This window comes from Typopeltis vanoorti, chromosome 5, assembly GCF_054136105.1.
Source record: "Typopeltis vanoorti isolate ZY-2024b chromosome 5, IOZ_Tvanoo_1.0, whole genome shotgun sequence".
NCBI lineage: Eukaryota > Metazoa > Arthropoda > Arachnida > Uropygi > Thelyphonidae > Typopeltis > Typopeltis vanoorti.
The window spans coordinates 126,858,259-126,874,447 of record NC_143553.1 but is presented as its reverse complement, the minus strand read 5'-3'; the positions used below and the strand labels follow the sequence as shown (position 1 = coordinate 126,874,447).

Sequence of the window (16,189 nt, the reverse complement as noted above, 5' to 3'; positions counted from 1 at the left end):
CACTCATCTTTTACTTGGTTAATTGTGTTTCCTTTTATGTCCATAAAATCTGTGATGTCTTGTCTCAGATCGTTTTAACATTTTACCTTTACTCAACCACCTCACTTCACAATAATAAGACACATCTTTATAATCCAAAAATAGGTCTGCCAAATACTCCTTAAATTGGCGGTGATTAAGTGCACGTGACTTAATAAAGTTAATACTGGCTACTACAACTTCCATAACATTTGTGAATTTAATCGATTTTGCACACAGATTTTGTTGGTGGATAATGCAATGAAAATTTGTTAAATTTTCCGGATGGATCTATAGTTCTATTGCTCTTTCATGAACTATTCCAATAAATCCCTTCTGTACACCAACCATTGCAGGGGCTCCATCAGTGCATATGCCAGATAGTGAACTCCATTTAAGCCCAAATCTCTCGAAGACTGTGTTCACTGTTTCAAATATATCTTCGCTGGTAGTTGTTCCTTTTAACAGCTGAAGCGCCAATAATTCTTCTGTGATGTTGAAATCCGCATCAACGGCTCGAATAAATATTGCTAGTTGTGCTGTGTCAGAGGCATCGGTGCTGTCATCCAAAGCAATTGAAAATGCTTCCAATCTAGCAATCTTCTCTTTTAAACTTTTTTGATATCATCAGCCATAACTTTTATCCGTTGGACAACAGTACGTCTTGACAAACGAATATTCTCAAAGTCTTTTTTTCTCTTCAGGACATATTATACTTGCAACATCCAGCAGACATTCTTTGATAAATTCTCCTTCACCAAATGATTTAGAATGCTTAGCGATTTTTTTGCTTACCACAAAGCTGGCTTTGACAATGCCGTGGTGCTGCGTTCTTTGCTTGTTGAACATTTGCTGCTGGGTATCCAAGTTCTTCTTCAACTTCTGTATTTCATCTTTTCATAGTTGTCTATCAATTTTTGGGTGATCTGCATGTCTTGAAGTAAAGTGTCTCTTCAAGTTATATTCTTTGTTGACGGATACGGATTCGTTGCACAGCAAACATACAGGCAAACCTTTATTCAGAATAAAATAATAATCCTTCGTCCAGTTGTCTTGAAATTGACGATTCTCTGCATGTACTTTTCTTTTTTTTTGCAATAACCCCTGACATTGTCCCAAATTTATAAGCGATATTCAGAACTGTCAAACAAAACTGTCTTCTACACCGCAGGCACTGAACAGAACACAACATCAATGCAGGCACCGAACAGAACATAACATCAATGCAGGCACTGAACAAAGCACAACACCAATGCAAGTACAGAACTGACACGTTGTAACACGTTCACACATGCCGCTAGTCAAAGTAAGAAAGAGACCTTGGTTGGAGAAAACATAGTGTGAAAACATAGCCGGTGGGCCAGGGGTTGCCCATATGTGATCTAAATAATGTGGACAGCCCAAATTCCACTGGTCTACCATTTATAAAACATCAGAACTGTGTCCTCATGTCATCCAGATAATTCTGATACTAAATTGCCATTTAGTACCAGAATTATCTGGATTATGTAGTTCAGTTATACTGTAGTTTACTATACTACCACATTAGATCAACTTGTGTTCTTTTGTACATACACACACACACAGACTTGATGTGAAGGTTGAAATGTTAAAATAGTCATTTTAATGTGAAAGTTAAAGTAGTTGGGTCCACAAAATTTATTACACTGAGTAACGATGATTTTTTTTTTTTACTTAGTGAAGTGTAAAGTGAATATTTCACTTTATACTTCACTCAGAAGATAAGAATTGCTACACATAAAAAAATATTATTGAGATTACTAATGATAAAAATGTGAAATAAAAAAAAACTAAAACTGAAAATTGGCTAGAAAACCGAAAACTTAAGTGCAATATCAAAAGTGAATTGTAAAACAAATAGTCACCTCTCACTATGTATACCATTATATTGAATTCACTTGCTATAAGATACTGAAATGATTGGCCATAGCCTCACAGCATTATTACTGTTCCAAAGGAAATTCACTATAGCAACTTTTTTACTATAACGAACTATTACTTTGGTCCCTGCAAGTTTGCCATAGTGAGAGTTGAGTGCAATACTTTTTTGTCTGCTAAGCATAATTTTTAGTAAAGAAAGCAAGTTAAAGTAGCACAAGATTGTGCCTTTTCATAAGGGAAGTGATAGAACTCAAGCATCAAATTATAGGCCTATCTGTGTGTCAGATGTTGTGGATAAAGTGTTGGAGAGGCTGGTGAGAACCAGGATCCAGAACTGGGCTGACAGCAATGGTATTATCTTTGATAGACAGCATGGATATGCTAAAGGGAGATCATGCTTTAGTAATCTACTTATTATAATAAGGTGACGGCTTCATTGGACAGAGTATACTGATACACAGGCGTATACTTGGTTTTTGAAAGACTTTTGATAGTGTACCATATGATAAATTGATAGTCAAACTAGAGTGGATGGTGTTGCATATTAGATTAGTGCATTGGATTAGAGATTGGCTATCTGATAGGTATCAGCAAGTTGTGTATGGGGGGGGGGGATCCTGGAAGAAGAAAGTCACTAGTGATGTGCCTCAGGGGTCTGTTTTAGTGCCATAGCTGTTTAACCTGTATGTTAATGATATTGGTGAGGATTTGGATGGGGATATTCAGTTATTTTCAGATGATTCAAAGTTGGGATGAACTATGAAGAGTAGAGCAGATGTGGCCTTACAAGAAGACTTGAATAGATTGAGTGAATGGGCATGGAAGTGGGGAATGCCAGTTCAATGTTGCAAAATGTAAGATTTTAAAATTTGGAAAACAAATGTGGGATGTAGAATTCATGTTTGGTGTGGATATATTGTTGGAAGTGGAGGAAATATGAGATCTTTGGGTATTGGTGGATAAGGATCTAAAAACTTAAGAGGACACTGCCAAATTTGTGAGGACAACACAATGAATTCTAGGAATGAGGACACAAGAGTGTCCTCATTCCCAGGACTGACTTACAAGTCAGTCCTAGGAATGACTCTTGTTCCATTGTATAATGCTCTGATTAGGCCAGACATGGCATATCTGTGTCTTTTTTTCATTCAGCCACCTGGTTTCAAAAGGATGAAGAGATTGGAAAGGGTCCAGTGGTGACTGACTAAGGTAGTTTCTGATCTCTGGAATGTCAAATATGAGGAAAGATTGAGAAGATGCAATCTACTGAGTCTAGTGGATAGGAAAAGGGAGGAGGAGTGATAGAGACCTACAAGTTAGTAAATGGGTTGTTATAGGATCAATATTGAAGAGGTTTTACAGCAAACAGTGGGAAAACAAGAGGTCATCGCTGGAAGCTGTATAAGGAGGGTGTGAACAAGTGAGTGAGAAGCAGGTTTTTTGCATGCAGAGTTGTGAATGATTGGAATACCTTGCTTGAGAGTGCAGTGTCTGCAGAGAATTTGAGTGTGTTTAAGGCGTGGTATGATGAGCTGTGTATGACAAAACGACCTCCTAGATGAGTCTTTGACTACATGGGGGGCTTAGGGTGATAATAATAAATATGTAAAGAGGCAATAAATAATCATACTCTATATAGATAACAACATAAACAATCTTGTTCCATATAAATTTATTTACTTAACTCTGGTGGCAAGGGCAAATTAAATAAATTCTGTATGTGAGAGAAATCAACTAAAATATCAGACTTGCGGAGTTATTTATATGATATTGTCCATGTATTGTCCAAGCCAATTTCAAGATTTGGTGTGAGAGCTTATTTAGAAATAAAACAGCTCCAAAAAGAATTAGAATGAAAAGCATCAGTGGTATATCCATGTTAAAAATAAAGATCTTAGAACATATAAGAAGACTAGAATCAAAATAGGGTGATGCAGTAAGGATTATTCTTCAAGGATAGAATGTAAAAGCTGATTGCATTAGCAATGTACATGTAATAGACAGTTTGGAAAAAAAGCTTGTAGAAAATCTTAAATGTTGGCTATTATTCATGTTAATTTTTTACAGCATTAACTCACAGCACCACACCCAGCCAAAATATATGTAAGAATTTATTAAACTATTGATGGTTCACAAAAATACTTGTCATAAAACACAATACTCTTATTATTACACGAGCACCACAGAAGCTGAACATTCATCACTAACTACAGTTACTATACTACAGTACTCTCTCATAATTATATAACTCTTAACCATGTCCCATTTCCAGTGTGTTGCATATGGCTGTCATCATTTATCCTGCATTTCTTGCTTTTACACTTGATTGTCATGGTTTGTCATTGGTATGTAGTATTCAAGAAAAATGGGTGTGTCCATATAATTTTTGCGACTATAGCTTATACTAGAATAAAGTAATCTTGTAAATAATAAAAAAAAATTCATAAATGATAATTATGATAAAGAGTAGCAGTATGCAGCGCTGTTTTAATTACATTTTTAACGAGAAATCATTGAAACAAGCAGTGGTATGCTTTTTGCTTAGATTCATTTTTGCGATATTGTTGTTTTCCTTTACTTTTTATATCTGGTTGCTAGTATTAAATTGAATATCTATTAAACCATCTCCACTAACCAAGATGTGATGCCCTTTCATTTGGAAAGTTTGAACTCAGGACTTTCCAAATGAATCTTATGTTAAGGGCCTTTCGATTTAAAGTGAGTTATTCTCATATGGAGCTAACAGGTTTTCCTGCTTAGAAACTGGAGCGGAACTAGAGTTTACCAGTCTTACAAAACTGGTATTCATCCAGAGACCACACAATGAACAAACTTATTGGCTTAGTTGCACTTGTTACTTCAGCTGTAGTTCCATTCATATCTCTATTAAATGGAATTTGTTAATTAAATCTGTTAAGTTTTGTTAAGTAATGTTCTTACTGAAAATTATATGAAATCAATAAATTCTGCATTTATTGTAATTTTCAAATTGTATTTATTTATATTTTACTGTATACAATTTTGTTCATAAATTTTCATTTAGGGTACTTTTCACAGCAAGCAGGCATTAGAATATGGAACAAAGCTAGTTGGGGGAGTATCTCCTGGAAAAGGAGGCCAAACACATTTAGGATTACCAATTTTTAACACTGTCAAAGAAGTAAGTTATGACAAAAACTTTTTATATACATATCGTAATAGTATAAATTAAAAAGTGGTCTCTGCATATATTTGAAAACTAGCTTACTGTATACTGACAGTAAGCTATTTCATCTTTGTAAATAAAACATTCTTTTTAAAGAAAAGACAAGCTTACCAGTGAATAACTTATTTAATAGAATTAATGAATATACTGTTAGAACATTAGACTTCTTTTTTTTATGTTATTCTTATATTCTTATATTTTTTTATATTTACCACCTACAAAAGGCAGAAGAGCATATAACAAACAAACACTGTGAGTGGGCAGGGATAAGGAGTACAGTAGAGTAATCTGTTGATATTCTTGAACTGTTGGAGGTTATAATCCTTTGGAAATGCTTCATGGGAGAGGCTGTTCCACAGAATTGAGGTTGGAAGGAATGAAGGATGACTGAGAATAGCAAGTTCAGTGAGCTTGCAGTTCAACTGTAAAGGGATGTTGAGCAGCCATTGCTCGAGTTCCTATAGATTTGGCAGAAATAGGAGACATAATGGATGCTAGTTTTGCTGAACAGTGGCCATGGAAATATCTGTAAAAGAGAAACAATGCAGAAACTGATCTTCTGTGGGAAGTGGCTGAAGAGAGTGTAAGAGATTTGTCATTAATCAACTGAACTGCTCTTTTCTGAACAGCATCAAGAATTTTTAGGGAGGTCTTAGGTGCACCACCCCAAATATGAGAGCAGTATTCCAAAGTTGGAAAAATTTAAGATTTATACAGAGTAACTGTTTAGCAGAGAAGTACTGTGTTGAGCAGAAAAGGATGCTAAGTTTTTTTGGAAGCTGCTGATTCCACAGAAATGATATGATGGTGCCAGGAAAGGTTTGGAATTAGAGGCAGTTCAAGAAGAGATTTTTGACTTAGCTGAGCATCATCAAAAGTAAGTGGAGAAGATCCAAGATGTTTTTTGTGAGTAAACAAGCAAAACTGTGTTTTGGAAGCATTGAAGTTGACTAGGTTGTGTTCACTCTAATCAAGGATATTGCAGAGATCAGTATTCAGGACACTTATTGCAGATCTTGAAGTTTGAGATTTTTGAGCACTGTATGGCTTGTCATATGAGTAGGAAGAGTGGAGTGTGTTATTGTCAGCTAAACTATGAGCGCATGTCATTTGTATATTCAGGAAGAGAGTAGGTGAAATGACAGAGCCTTGAGGGATACAGGCATTGACAGGGCAGTATGAAGAAAGAGAACACCATCTGCTATTACACGTAAGAATCAATCTGAGAGAAAATTGGCAATCAAATTACACAAGGATGATGGTAACATGTTGAGAAGCTCTCAATGAGATATTATCAAAAGCCTTGGAGATGTCAAGAGCAATGGCACAGGTTTCTCCAAACCTTTCCACGGAATGGGATCAAAGGTGCATGATGTAGACCAGGAGATCTCCTGTGGATCTAGATTGGTATAATCTTTACTGGTGATGACTAATTAGATAGCAGTTCTCAAGGTGTTGAAGAAGTTCTGTTGATAACCTTCTCCGTTACTTTAGACAAAACTGATATGAGAGTAATAGGTCAACAGCTTGATGATAAATATTTCTCTCCTTTTTTTGGGAACCGGTTGTATATGAACTTTCTTCCATGCTATAGGTGGATTCCAGCTGAGTACAGTTCAGTGAACAGATGATAGATAGGTGTTAGTTCAGGAGTACATCTCTTGAGCACAATGGGTAGGATTCCATCAAGACTGGATGCTTTTTGTAGTATCCAAGTTATTGAAGATTATTCTGATGTCTTTCTGTCAGAAGGTCACAGGAGGAATGAGATGCAATATTTTAGGCAAAGGAAGTAATTTACCATGGTCATCGATATAGGAGTTGGAAGGGAAAAATTAAGCCAAGACTTTTGGTGATGTTACAATGCTACCATTAGGGTGAGATGAGGAGGTAGCACAAATGGACTAAAGTTGCACCCAACAGCTTTGGTGAGGGACCAGAAGGTGTTATTACTGCCAGTGGCACAAGCAGCAAGTTTTCTACAGTTATTCTTGTGAAATTTAGTCCTTGCCCTTTTAATGGTGATTTTATGAGTGTTGCAGGCAACCATGTAGACTGTGATGGAAGCAAGTGTGTTGGTCTTAAACCACTTGCAATAGGCCGTTTGCTTCAAGAAGTGTGCCAAGGTAGTCTTGGCACACTTCTTGAAGAACCATGGGTTAGATATGGGTTTTGAATTTTGAACAGATTGTGGGATAAATGTTTCCATTTCATTATAGATTTTTTTTATTTTAATTTTTATTTATATATATTTAAAAAAAAAAAAAAAGACAAGTCTTATAAGCTCAAGGAGCATACAAGCTCATCCAAAACATGCTTTTACCAACATCCATACCCACAGTGGAATTTCAACTCATGGCCTGTTGGTTGGAGAGCGGTCTATTCTTCTGCTCGGGAGAATACACTGCAATGGCTAGACCCTATTCACCATCAAGCCATCAGAATTGCAACTGGAAAATTTTGCATATTGTCTATTCATAGTCTGTATGTCAAGGCAAACAAGCCACCTTTGTTGCTTCAATGCCAATAGCTGTCTCTGTTATATGGAACAAAAATAAAATCCCTGCCAGACTATCTCACGTAGCCAACTATCTTTCGTCCACAATGGGAGTATCTTTACAACACATAACAGACCGCCATAAAACTGTTGAGTTTGCAGATAAAAGCTCTCCTACAAGTTCTAGAAATAGCAATAGATAACATAGCTCAGACACCATCAAACACACTTTCACTGTGGCAATCATATATGCCAGTATGTAGCTTTTTTTTCAGCAGGCTATTGAAATTGTCCACCTCTCCTGTCGTCTACCAGCAGCTCTTTGAAGCTCATAGAATTGAATACTCTGATTTTGTGCTTGTCTGCACAGACAGCTCAAAATCTGAGGACCTATAGGGAGAGCTTCTGCTGTGTTTCCAGACAACATTATATCTGCACAAATTCCACTAGAGTGGAACGACTTCACAGTTGAGCTGTACACAATATAGCTTGCACTAAAATACATCAGATTGTCACTACCAAAAGAGCATCATATATTTGGACTCGATTCTCTTCCGGCAATAAGAAGTCTAGAGTTCCAGAAACATTCATTGCTCTCTTGAATCCAGTGACTCCTCTTTCAGTTATAGAAGATACACTCAGCTGTACGTTTCTATTGAATTCCAAGCTATGTTGGGATCAAGGGAAATGAGGCTGAAGATACTGCATCTAAGTCAGCATGTTTCTAAGACATCCACCATCTGCCTGTACTATACACAGCTTACTGACAGATTATCAAATCAAAACTTCTATCTCAATGGCAGTTATCTTGGAACAGAGAGCTAATAATTAGCTGTTCCAAATTAAGCTTGAAATTAAATTATGGCAGTCTAGCTTGTGCAGAGTTCGAACAGAGGAAGTTGTTGAAAGTTTTTTACCTTGGGTATTTTATGTTAAAGATACCAAGCAGTTTTATAAGCTAGGTTTTAATCCTTTTTCCCAAGTTAGCAAACAGACAAGTAAGTCAAGTTTGCACCTGCACGTAGTGCAAATCTGAGGCAACTCGTGGTAAAGGTGGAGTAAGATCTGATCACTTTCCTTAGTATTTTCCCCTAATGCAAAGCACATCCCCTTTGTGGATGTATGATGCTATGCATTAAAGGCAAGGGCCACTACTACCCAGACTGGTTTCGACCTTTATTGAGGTCTCATCAGTGGAAACCAGACCTAAAAATGCCAAGGTTGAAGTAATGCAGAGCTTATAAATTTTACCTAAACAAGGTGCTTTGACCTTATTAAATAAAAATCTCAGGATGAGAGTAAGATGTATAAAATTTTTTACCTTGGGTATATACTATGTTAAAGATACCAAGCAATTTTATAAGCTAGGTTTTAATCCTTTTTCCCAAGTAAGCAAACAGACAAGTAAGTCAAGTTTGTGTCTGCACGTAGTGTAAGTCTGAGGCAACTCGTGGTAAAGGTAGAGTAAGCTCCGGCCCTTGCCTTTAATGCATACATCTTCGCAAGGGGATGTGCTTTGCATTAGGGGAAAATACTAAGGAAAGTGATCGGAGCTTACTCGACCTTTACCACGAGTTGCCTCAGACTTGCATTACGTGCAGGTGCAAACTTGACTTACTTGTCTGTTTGCTTGCTTGGGAAAAAGGATTAAAACCTAGCTTATAAAATTGCTTGGTATCTTTAAAAGAGGAAGTTTTTCTTGCTTACATCCACGTAGGTCATTGTTATCTTATGCACTCCTTCCTACTGAGGGGTGATGACATGCCTATGTGCAAGTTTTATGATGCCAGACCATTCATCACTTATATTTTAATTTTGCCAATGAGCACAGTCATTACTTTAGCCACTTTTATGATCTGTTTCAACCCTACACACTTTGGCAGTTTTTGAGGCTCATGGACTGTTACCCTAGTTTTTAAATTTTTTATATTGTATTGATCTCTACTATCTCATAAATTATATACTTATTAGGTGAACTTATTGTAAATATACTTTAAAAAAAACCTAGTTTTTAAAAGCATATTTATGTACATTTTATGAATTTATATATATTTTTTTTTATGGTTCCTTTTAAATCTATTTCATTCCTGTTTTTTACATTGCTTTCATTAGCAAAAAGAATGACATAACTAAAAGAATTTCTTTTTTGAGTTATCTACAGAAATTGAAAGGGAACCTTGAGTTCTATTTACTGGAAGAATGGCATAAATCAATTTCTGAGAATTGCTGTAAGAGAGAGAGCCATGATGTCTTTATTGCACTATCAAATTTCAGCTACTTTCAATCTTGTTTCCTGCAAAATTTTGATTTTTACATTATGTCATTCTTCTTGCAAATGAACAATTTGAGATTTGGGAGTGTTGGTCTATAGGGAGTTGAAGTTTAGGGGGCACATAGCAAAAGTAGCTAAATAAGCTCATCAGATCACTTGGTTACTGAAGAATATTTTGATGAGTGGAGACAAGCAGGTTATTTTTACTCTTTTTCGAGCCTTGATAAGACCCCATCTTGACTACTGTGCCCAGATCTAGGTGCTAGGATTTCTTCTTGATGAGATAGAGAGAATCCAGAGGCGAGTGACTGAGATGGTAGCTTGTATGGAATAAACCTTACAAGAACAAGTTGAAGATCTGTGGGTTACAGAAATTGGTTGATAGGCAGAAAAGGGGTGATATGATGGAGACATTCAAATTACTGAGGGATTTTTTCAAGATTAATTCAGAGGAAATTTTTCAGAACAGGTCTGGTGGTGGTAGAACTAGGGACCATCCATGGAAACTGAGCAAGGGTGTTAGAAGTAGGTTTTTTACTTGGAGAGTGGTGAATGAGTGGAATAAGCTGCCAAAGCCTGTTGTGGGTGCCATGACTGTGAATGAGTTCAAAGCAAAGTATGATAGATACTGTGCAAATGCTGAATAGTTTTTGACACGATGTTTAGGGCCTCCTTCGATAAGTCTAAGAACTCCTTGGAGTTTCTCGTAATAATATTGATTTTTATGTATATTGTTTTTGTTTTTAGACCTATGTGTCACTTATTTATTACTTGTTTTTGCACAGCATGACCCTAGATGTCCTTGCACCATTAAACTCAAAAACAAACTTTCTCCTTGTCTTTCTTTCCCCATTCATAGAACTAATGTACTATAACTTGCCCAGTCTGTTGTGTATGGGATCGCCATAAATAAAAAAAAAGAACCCAAGACATACAACTAAATAAATAACCGGAAAATATAAACAACTCATAGAACAGAAAATTTGTTTAAAAAAATAATTTAATGAAGATTAGTAAAATTTTTATTTAACATAAATACAATTAACAAAAATAACTATATACTTTTGGAATATACAAAGAAAGGATCCAGAGTCAACTGATTTACTGTTATGTACACAAAATGATTTGTATATTCATAGGAATATCACTGATTTAGACAAGTCATCTAATAACTGATATGAGACCTAACACAGAGAGTCAGGGAAACTAAAATATATGTGTAAGAGCAACAATGCTATGTATCTGTCTTAATGACAGGAATGTGAGTCATCATGGAAAAGATTATGTAAGGAGAGAACGATTTTGACTTTGTCTTCATCTGGTTCAGACCCATTAAACATGCAAAGATGATGTCTGCATATATAAAGCGCTAGAGAAGAAAAGAGATATGCAAGCTGTCCAACTGTGTCACTCAGACTACAGACAAGAGTATACAAAAGAACATGCATGTTGCTTATTATATCTGTCCACAAATGCTAGAAATATAAAGTCCTAGAGTTTTGTTGCCTTGGTCAATATGTTGGGACCTCAGAATGTAGGCATTAGTGAGGCCTGGTATCAGAATCAGACATACTAACTGGTATTGAATGTAAAGGGTACCAAATTTTTAAGAAGGATAGACAGAATAGAAGATGGTGGGGGGGGGGGGGTGCTGCTAATGATATTAGATGACTTGAAGCCATTTGGTGTGAGGTGGAATCTAACAAGATCAAATACATAGTGGGGTGTTGTTACAGACCTGGTGAATTAGTTGTTAGTTGATGAAGAAATGCATTATCAAATAAAGATGATAGCCATGAAAAGAGGAATCATAATGGGGGACTTTAATTATCCAAACATTGATTGGATAGCAGTAAAATCTCATGAGAAGAATGAAACTGAATCCAAAAGCTGCATGTGACAGAAGGAACTCGAGGTCAAAGAGTTAAGATTTGATTATAGTGTCAGAGGGTGTTTCAATTAAAGATGTAACTATTCTTTCTCCAGTTGATGACATTGATCATGCAGTACTCACTTAGGAAGCGTCTAAGTTTATGAACGTTCCATTCAGGAAAGATTACATGCTAAATTACAAAGCAGGAAATTATGAACAACTGAGGAGTGTACTGAGTTCAGTGCAATGGTATCAGTTGCTAGATGGGAAGCATTTAAAAAATACTTAAATGGAATAGCAGAATGTGTCCTGAGAGTTTGAAGAATAAATAGGGTAGGAGTGAAATGGAGTAATCTTAAGCAAGACATTCATAAGAAAAGGATAATGTGGAAGGAATACTGTGTGCATTAGGATGATGTCTGTTATGAAAATTATAAGTAGCAGGCCTGAAGAGTCACAACTGTTGTATGGAAAGCTAAGTTGTGTTGTTGTTGAGTCTGTTGAAGAGCTTCTAGATATGACTGTGGGCCTTTAGAACTGTTTTGACAATCTGTGGAACTTTGGAGTAGAGCTTTTCTATAGGGTTATTGTCAAATTTCTGTAGAGCAGCAGCAGCAATTGCTGGACAACAATAGATATGGGCAGGTGTTAGTTCAACTTCTGGACATATTTCATAGCTTCTAGTACCGTCCTCCTGAATTTTCATGTATTTAAAATATTCCATCCTTAGTCTGGTATTGATTGTGGTTATTTCTCTATTTTCATTAATTTCACTGATTTCATTCTTCTTCTTCTTGATAGTTTGTTTTACCAATCTTATTTTTGCGACAGAGTTAGCATCAGTTAATGATAGTAGGTGTAATTTTTGAGGTAAGTATCTTGCTTCTTTGGCTAGTCTGTCTGCTCTCTCATTGCCTTTAGTATTTATATGGACTGGTATCCATTGCAGTGTACAGTTCTTATTTTTCAAATTTAAAGTTGTTAGTTGTTCATCAATTTCCTGTGGGAGTTTTGTTTTTCCATTTTTTAATGCCTCAAGTGCAGATTTTGAGTCACTGTAGATGGCTATTCCTTCTGTATTGTTTATTACTGGATTAGAGAGGTACAACTTGAGAGCTGCATGTATGGCTGTTAATTCACAAATGAAGTTTGAAGCTATTATGCCAGCTGTGATTTTGATTTTCATTTCCTCGCCTTCAGGTAGAGTTAGAAAAACTCCTGATCCTCCTTGGTTGAGTGCTTCATCAGATGACCCATCAGTATAGGCAATGACATGATTTAGATTATACAAGTGATGTATAGTGTAAGTCCATTTCTTTTATTTTCATGTTGTGAATCCTTTTTTGAACAAGGTTTTAGGAGATTTAAGTTAATCATTGTGTTTTTTGGTAGTGTATGGTAATCCCATTGCACTAGGATGATAATACAAAGACTGATATATCCAGCTATCGACCAATCAGCAGCTCAGGAATGGTGGTGAACATTTTGGAAAAATTTATTAGGGCTCGCATTCAGAAATGGGTTGACAGTGAATCTCTACTGTGCAATGAACAGCGTGGGTTTACTTAGGGAAGGTCATGTTTTAGCAACATGCTCACATTCTATAATAATGTTACCATTGAGCTAGACTAGGGGAATGGATACACCATGATACTTTTGGATTTTGCTAAGGCTTTTAACAGAATGCTGCATGGAAGACTATTGCATAAATTGGAGAATATGGGTTTGGATTATAAAATATTAGTATGGATAAGAGAATGGCTGACTGACAGATATCAAAAAGTGGTATATGGGGGATGTGAGTCTGCAAGATTTAAGGTAACCAGTGGTGTACCACCAGGATCAGTGCTTGGTCCACTGTTATTTAATCTGTACATTAATGACATTGGGATTTGACATGCAACATACAATTATTTGCTGATGATGCGAAGGTAGGTAGGTTAATTAGGAATGCAGCTGATATGTAGTACTTGCAGAATGATTTGAATAGGCTGGAGTGGGCATGGATGCAAGTTCACTGTCAGTAAATGTAAAGTCATGCACTTTGATGTGATTAGATGTCCAATGTCGTATTATATTGGTGGGATTATGCTAGAAGAAACTGACCAGGCTATTGATCTTGGTGTGTTTGTAGATAGGAAGTTGAAGTTCAGGGCTATGTAGCAAAGAGTGCAAATACAACTCAAAAGATAATTGCAATGCTGAAACAAATTTTGACATGTAAAGATAAGGATATCATTTTGCCACTTGATAAGACCTCACTTTCACAATTGTGTGCATGTCTAGTCTCCTAGTTTCTGTTATTCTGATACAGTGGAGAGAGAGAGAGTGCAAAGGAGTGTGTTAAAAATTATATCTGGTTTGTGGAATGCTAATTATGAAGACAGATTGAGAATTTGTAGACTGAGACACTAGCAAACAGAAGAAAGAGAGGTGATATGATTGAGACTTACAAACTTCTGAAACAATTATACAGGATTTCATTTGATGGAATTTTTAATTTTATGGAAAGTGGGGAAAGGATGTGAGGACATCCATGGAATTTGAGAATGAATGCTGTCAAGAAGGGGGGGTTAGGACTAGAGTTTTTTCTCATAGAGTGGTGCGTGATTGGAATGGATTATCATTGGATGTTGTGCGTGCAACTAGTGTGAATGAATTCAAGAACAAAGTATGATAGCTGGTGCATATAGTATGTGGCCTCCCTTGATGATTCCCTGGAGGTCTCTCTTAATAATGATATTTTCCAGAGGTGCACAAAATTTTTCAGTAGTGTAATTTATCTTTACAATATTCTCTGTCTAAAGTAATTAAATTGACCATGTGTTTTGTAGGCAGTAGAGAAAACTGGTGCTACAGCATCTGTTATTTATGTTCCTGCTCCTGGAGCTGCCAAAGCCATTTTAGAGGCAATGGATGCTGAAATTCCACTTGTTGTGTGCATAACTGAAGGTATACCTCAACAAGATATGGTTCGTGCCAAACATCATTTATTGCGGCAGACAAAGACAAGGCTAGTGGGGCCAAATTGTCCAGGAATTATTATGGTAATATAGGTTGATGAAATGTTATGATTATCTGACTAATTGATTTATTATATATATATATTTTTTATTAGAATTCAATTATTGCAGGCAGATAGTTTAAAAGTACTTATATTTATTTCCATTTGATCTAATTTTTGGAGTCACTTAACTTTTGAGTTTAGGTAAGTAGAAGATCCTCATATATTCTTTAAGGAAATGAAGAGAATCATACCAGATTGTGGTTGTGTGATCTCATACTGCAATATGTGGCCACCATTTTGTTTATTGAATATATGTGGTAATGCCTTGAAATTGGACTCTAGAGCAGGAGAACTAGATTATATAACCTTGGTCCTCCTACAAGGAGCCCTCCCTTGTACATTGCTGAACATGCAATAGGTTTGCATCCTTTTATGAGTGGAATTCACATTATAGATCAAAGAGTGTATAGATCAGGAAATTGATGATAAATAAATTTATCATCAATTTCCTGATCTATACACTCTTTGGGGGTACATATAAGGGAAAATCAGTTAGTCAATCACTCATAGAGCTATACTGACTAATTGATTTTCCTTTTCCATTGTTTCCGACCATAGGTGATGTTGTAGGCATTGTCCACAAAGTATTCCTGGTGAGATTTTTACAGGGTAGTTTGCCATTGCTCCCCCCCCCCCCATTTTTATCTGGGCTCGGGACCGGCATATGACTGGGACATATTCATCACTGTAGTCTATGTGCGTTCAGGGGGCCGGTTTGCCTGTTTGCTGGAGGGAAAACCCTGCTCTCTATACCCAAAACCGGCTAACTTGGCTATGTCTGAGAAAGATCCTTAAGCTCCTCATGTCAGCGACGGGAATCGAACCCAGGACATGCCTTTCCCAGGCATATGGTTGCGAAGCGCATAGCTACTGGGCTAACTGCCCAGTACTACATGATTATTTTTACATTATTACCAATTTCTTATCAACAATTTTCCTCCAAATTACTCTATTATAGCACTCCATTATTGTATTTAATATTTTTTTCTTCTAAAACACTTCTTACTATATCAATCCATCTAGAACTTGGTCTTCCTGTTCTTTTTCTTGCCATCTTAGCTTCAAACACTGGTTTTGCTAACCTTTCCTGTCCCATTCTGTTTAAGTAACCATGCCACCTTAGATTAGCTCTGCTCACACATTCTCGAATGCTAACAATGCCAAGTTTCTTCCTGATATCTTCATTTTTAATATGATTTCACCATTGATGCCATCCATTCACTTCTCTAATTTTTCCAAGAACTCTCATATCTGTGATCAAGTGCTTTATTTCTAACCAGGCTCTCAAATCCAAAACTTAAAACATAAATTTATTCAACTACCTCCCCATCATGCCAGCTTTGCTTATTCCATTC

At 36.3% G+C, this 16,189-nt stretch overlaps 1 protein-coding gene across 1 annotated transcript in view; it reads left to right on the top strand.

The window, feature by feature from the left end:
* The window catches only part of Scsalpha1 (Succinyl-coenzyme A synthetase alpha subunit 1), a 110,890-nt gene that overhangs the window by 28,912 nt on the left and 65,789 nt on the right, over nt 1-16,189 (top strand). Inside the window, exons 3-4 of the mRNA XM_090392714.1 lie at nt 4,964-5,080; nt 14,602-14,814. Of these exons, the coding sequence (XP_090248840.1) occupies nt 4,964-5,080; nt 14,602-14,814 (330 nt within the window). The remainder of the gene's footprint in view (nt 1-4,963; nt 5,081-14,601; nt 14,815-16,189) is intronic.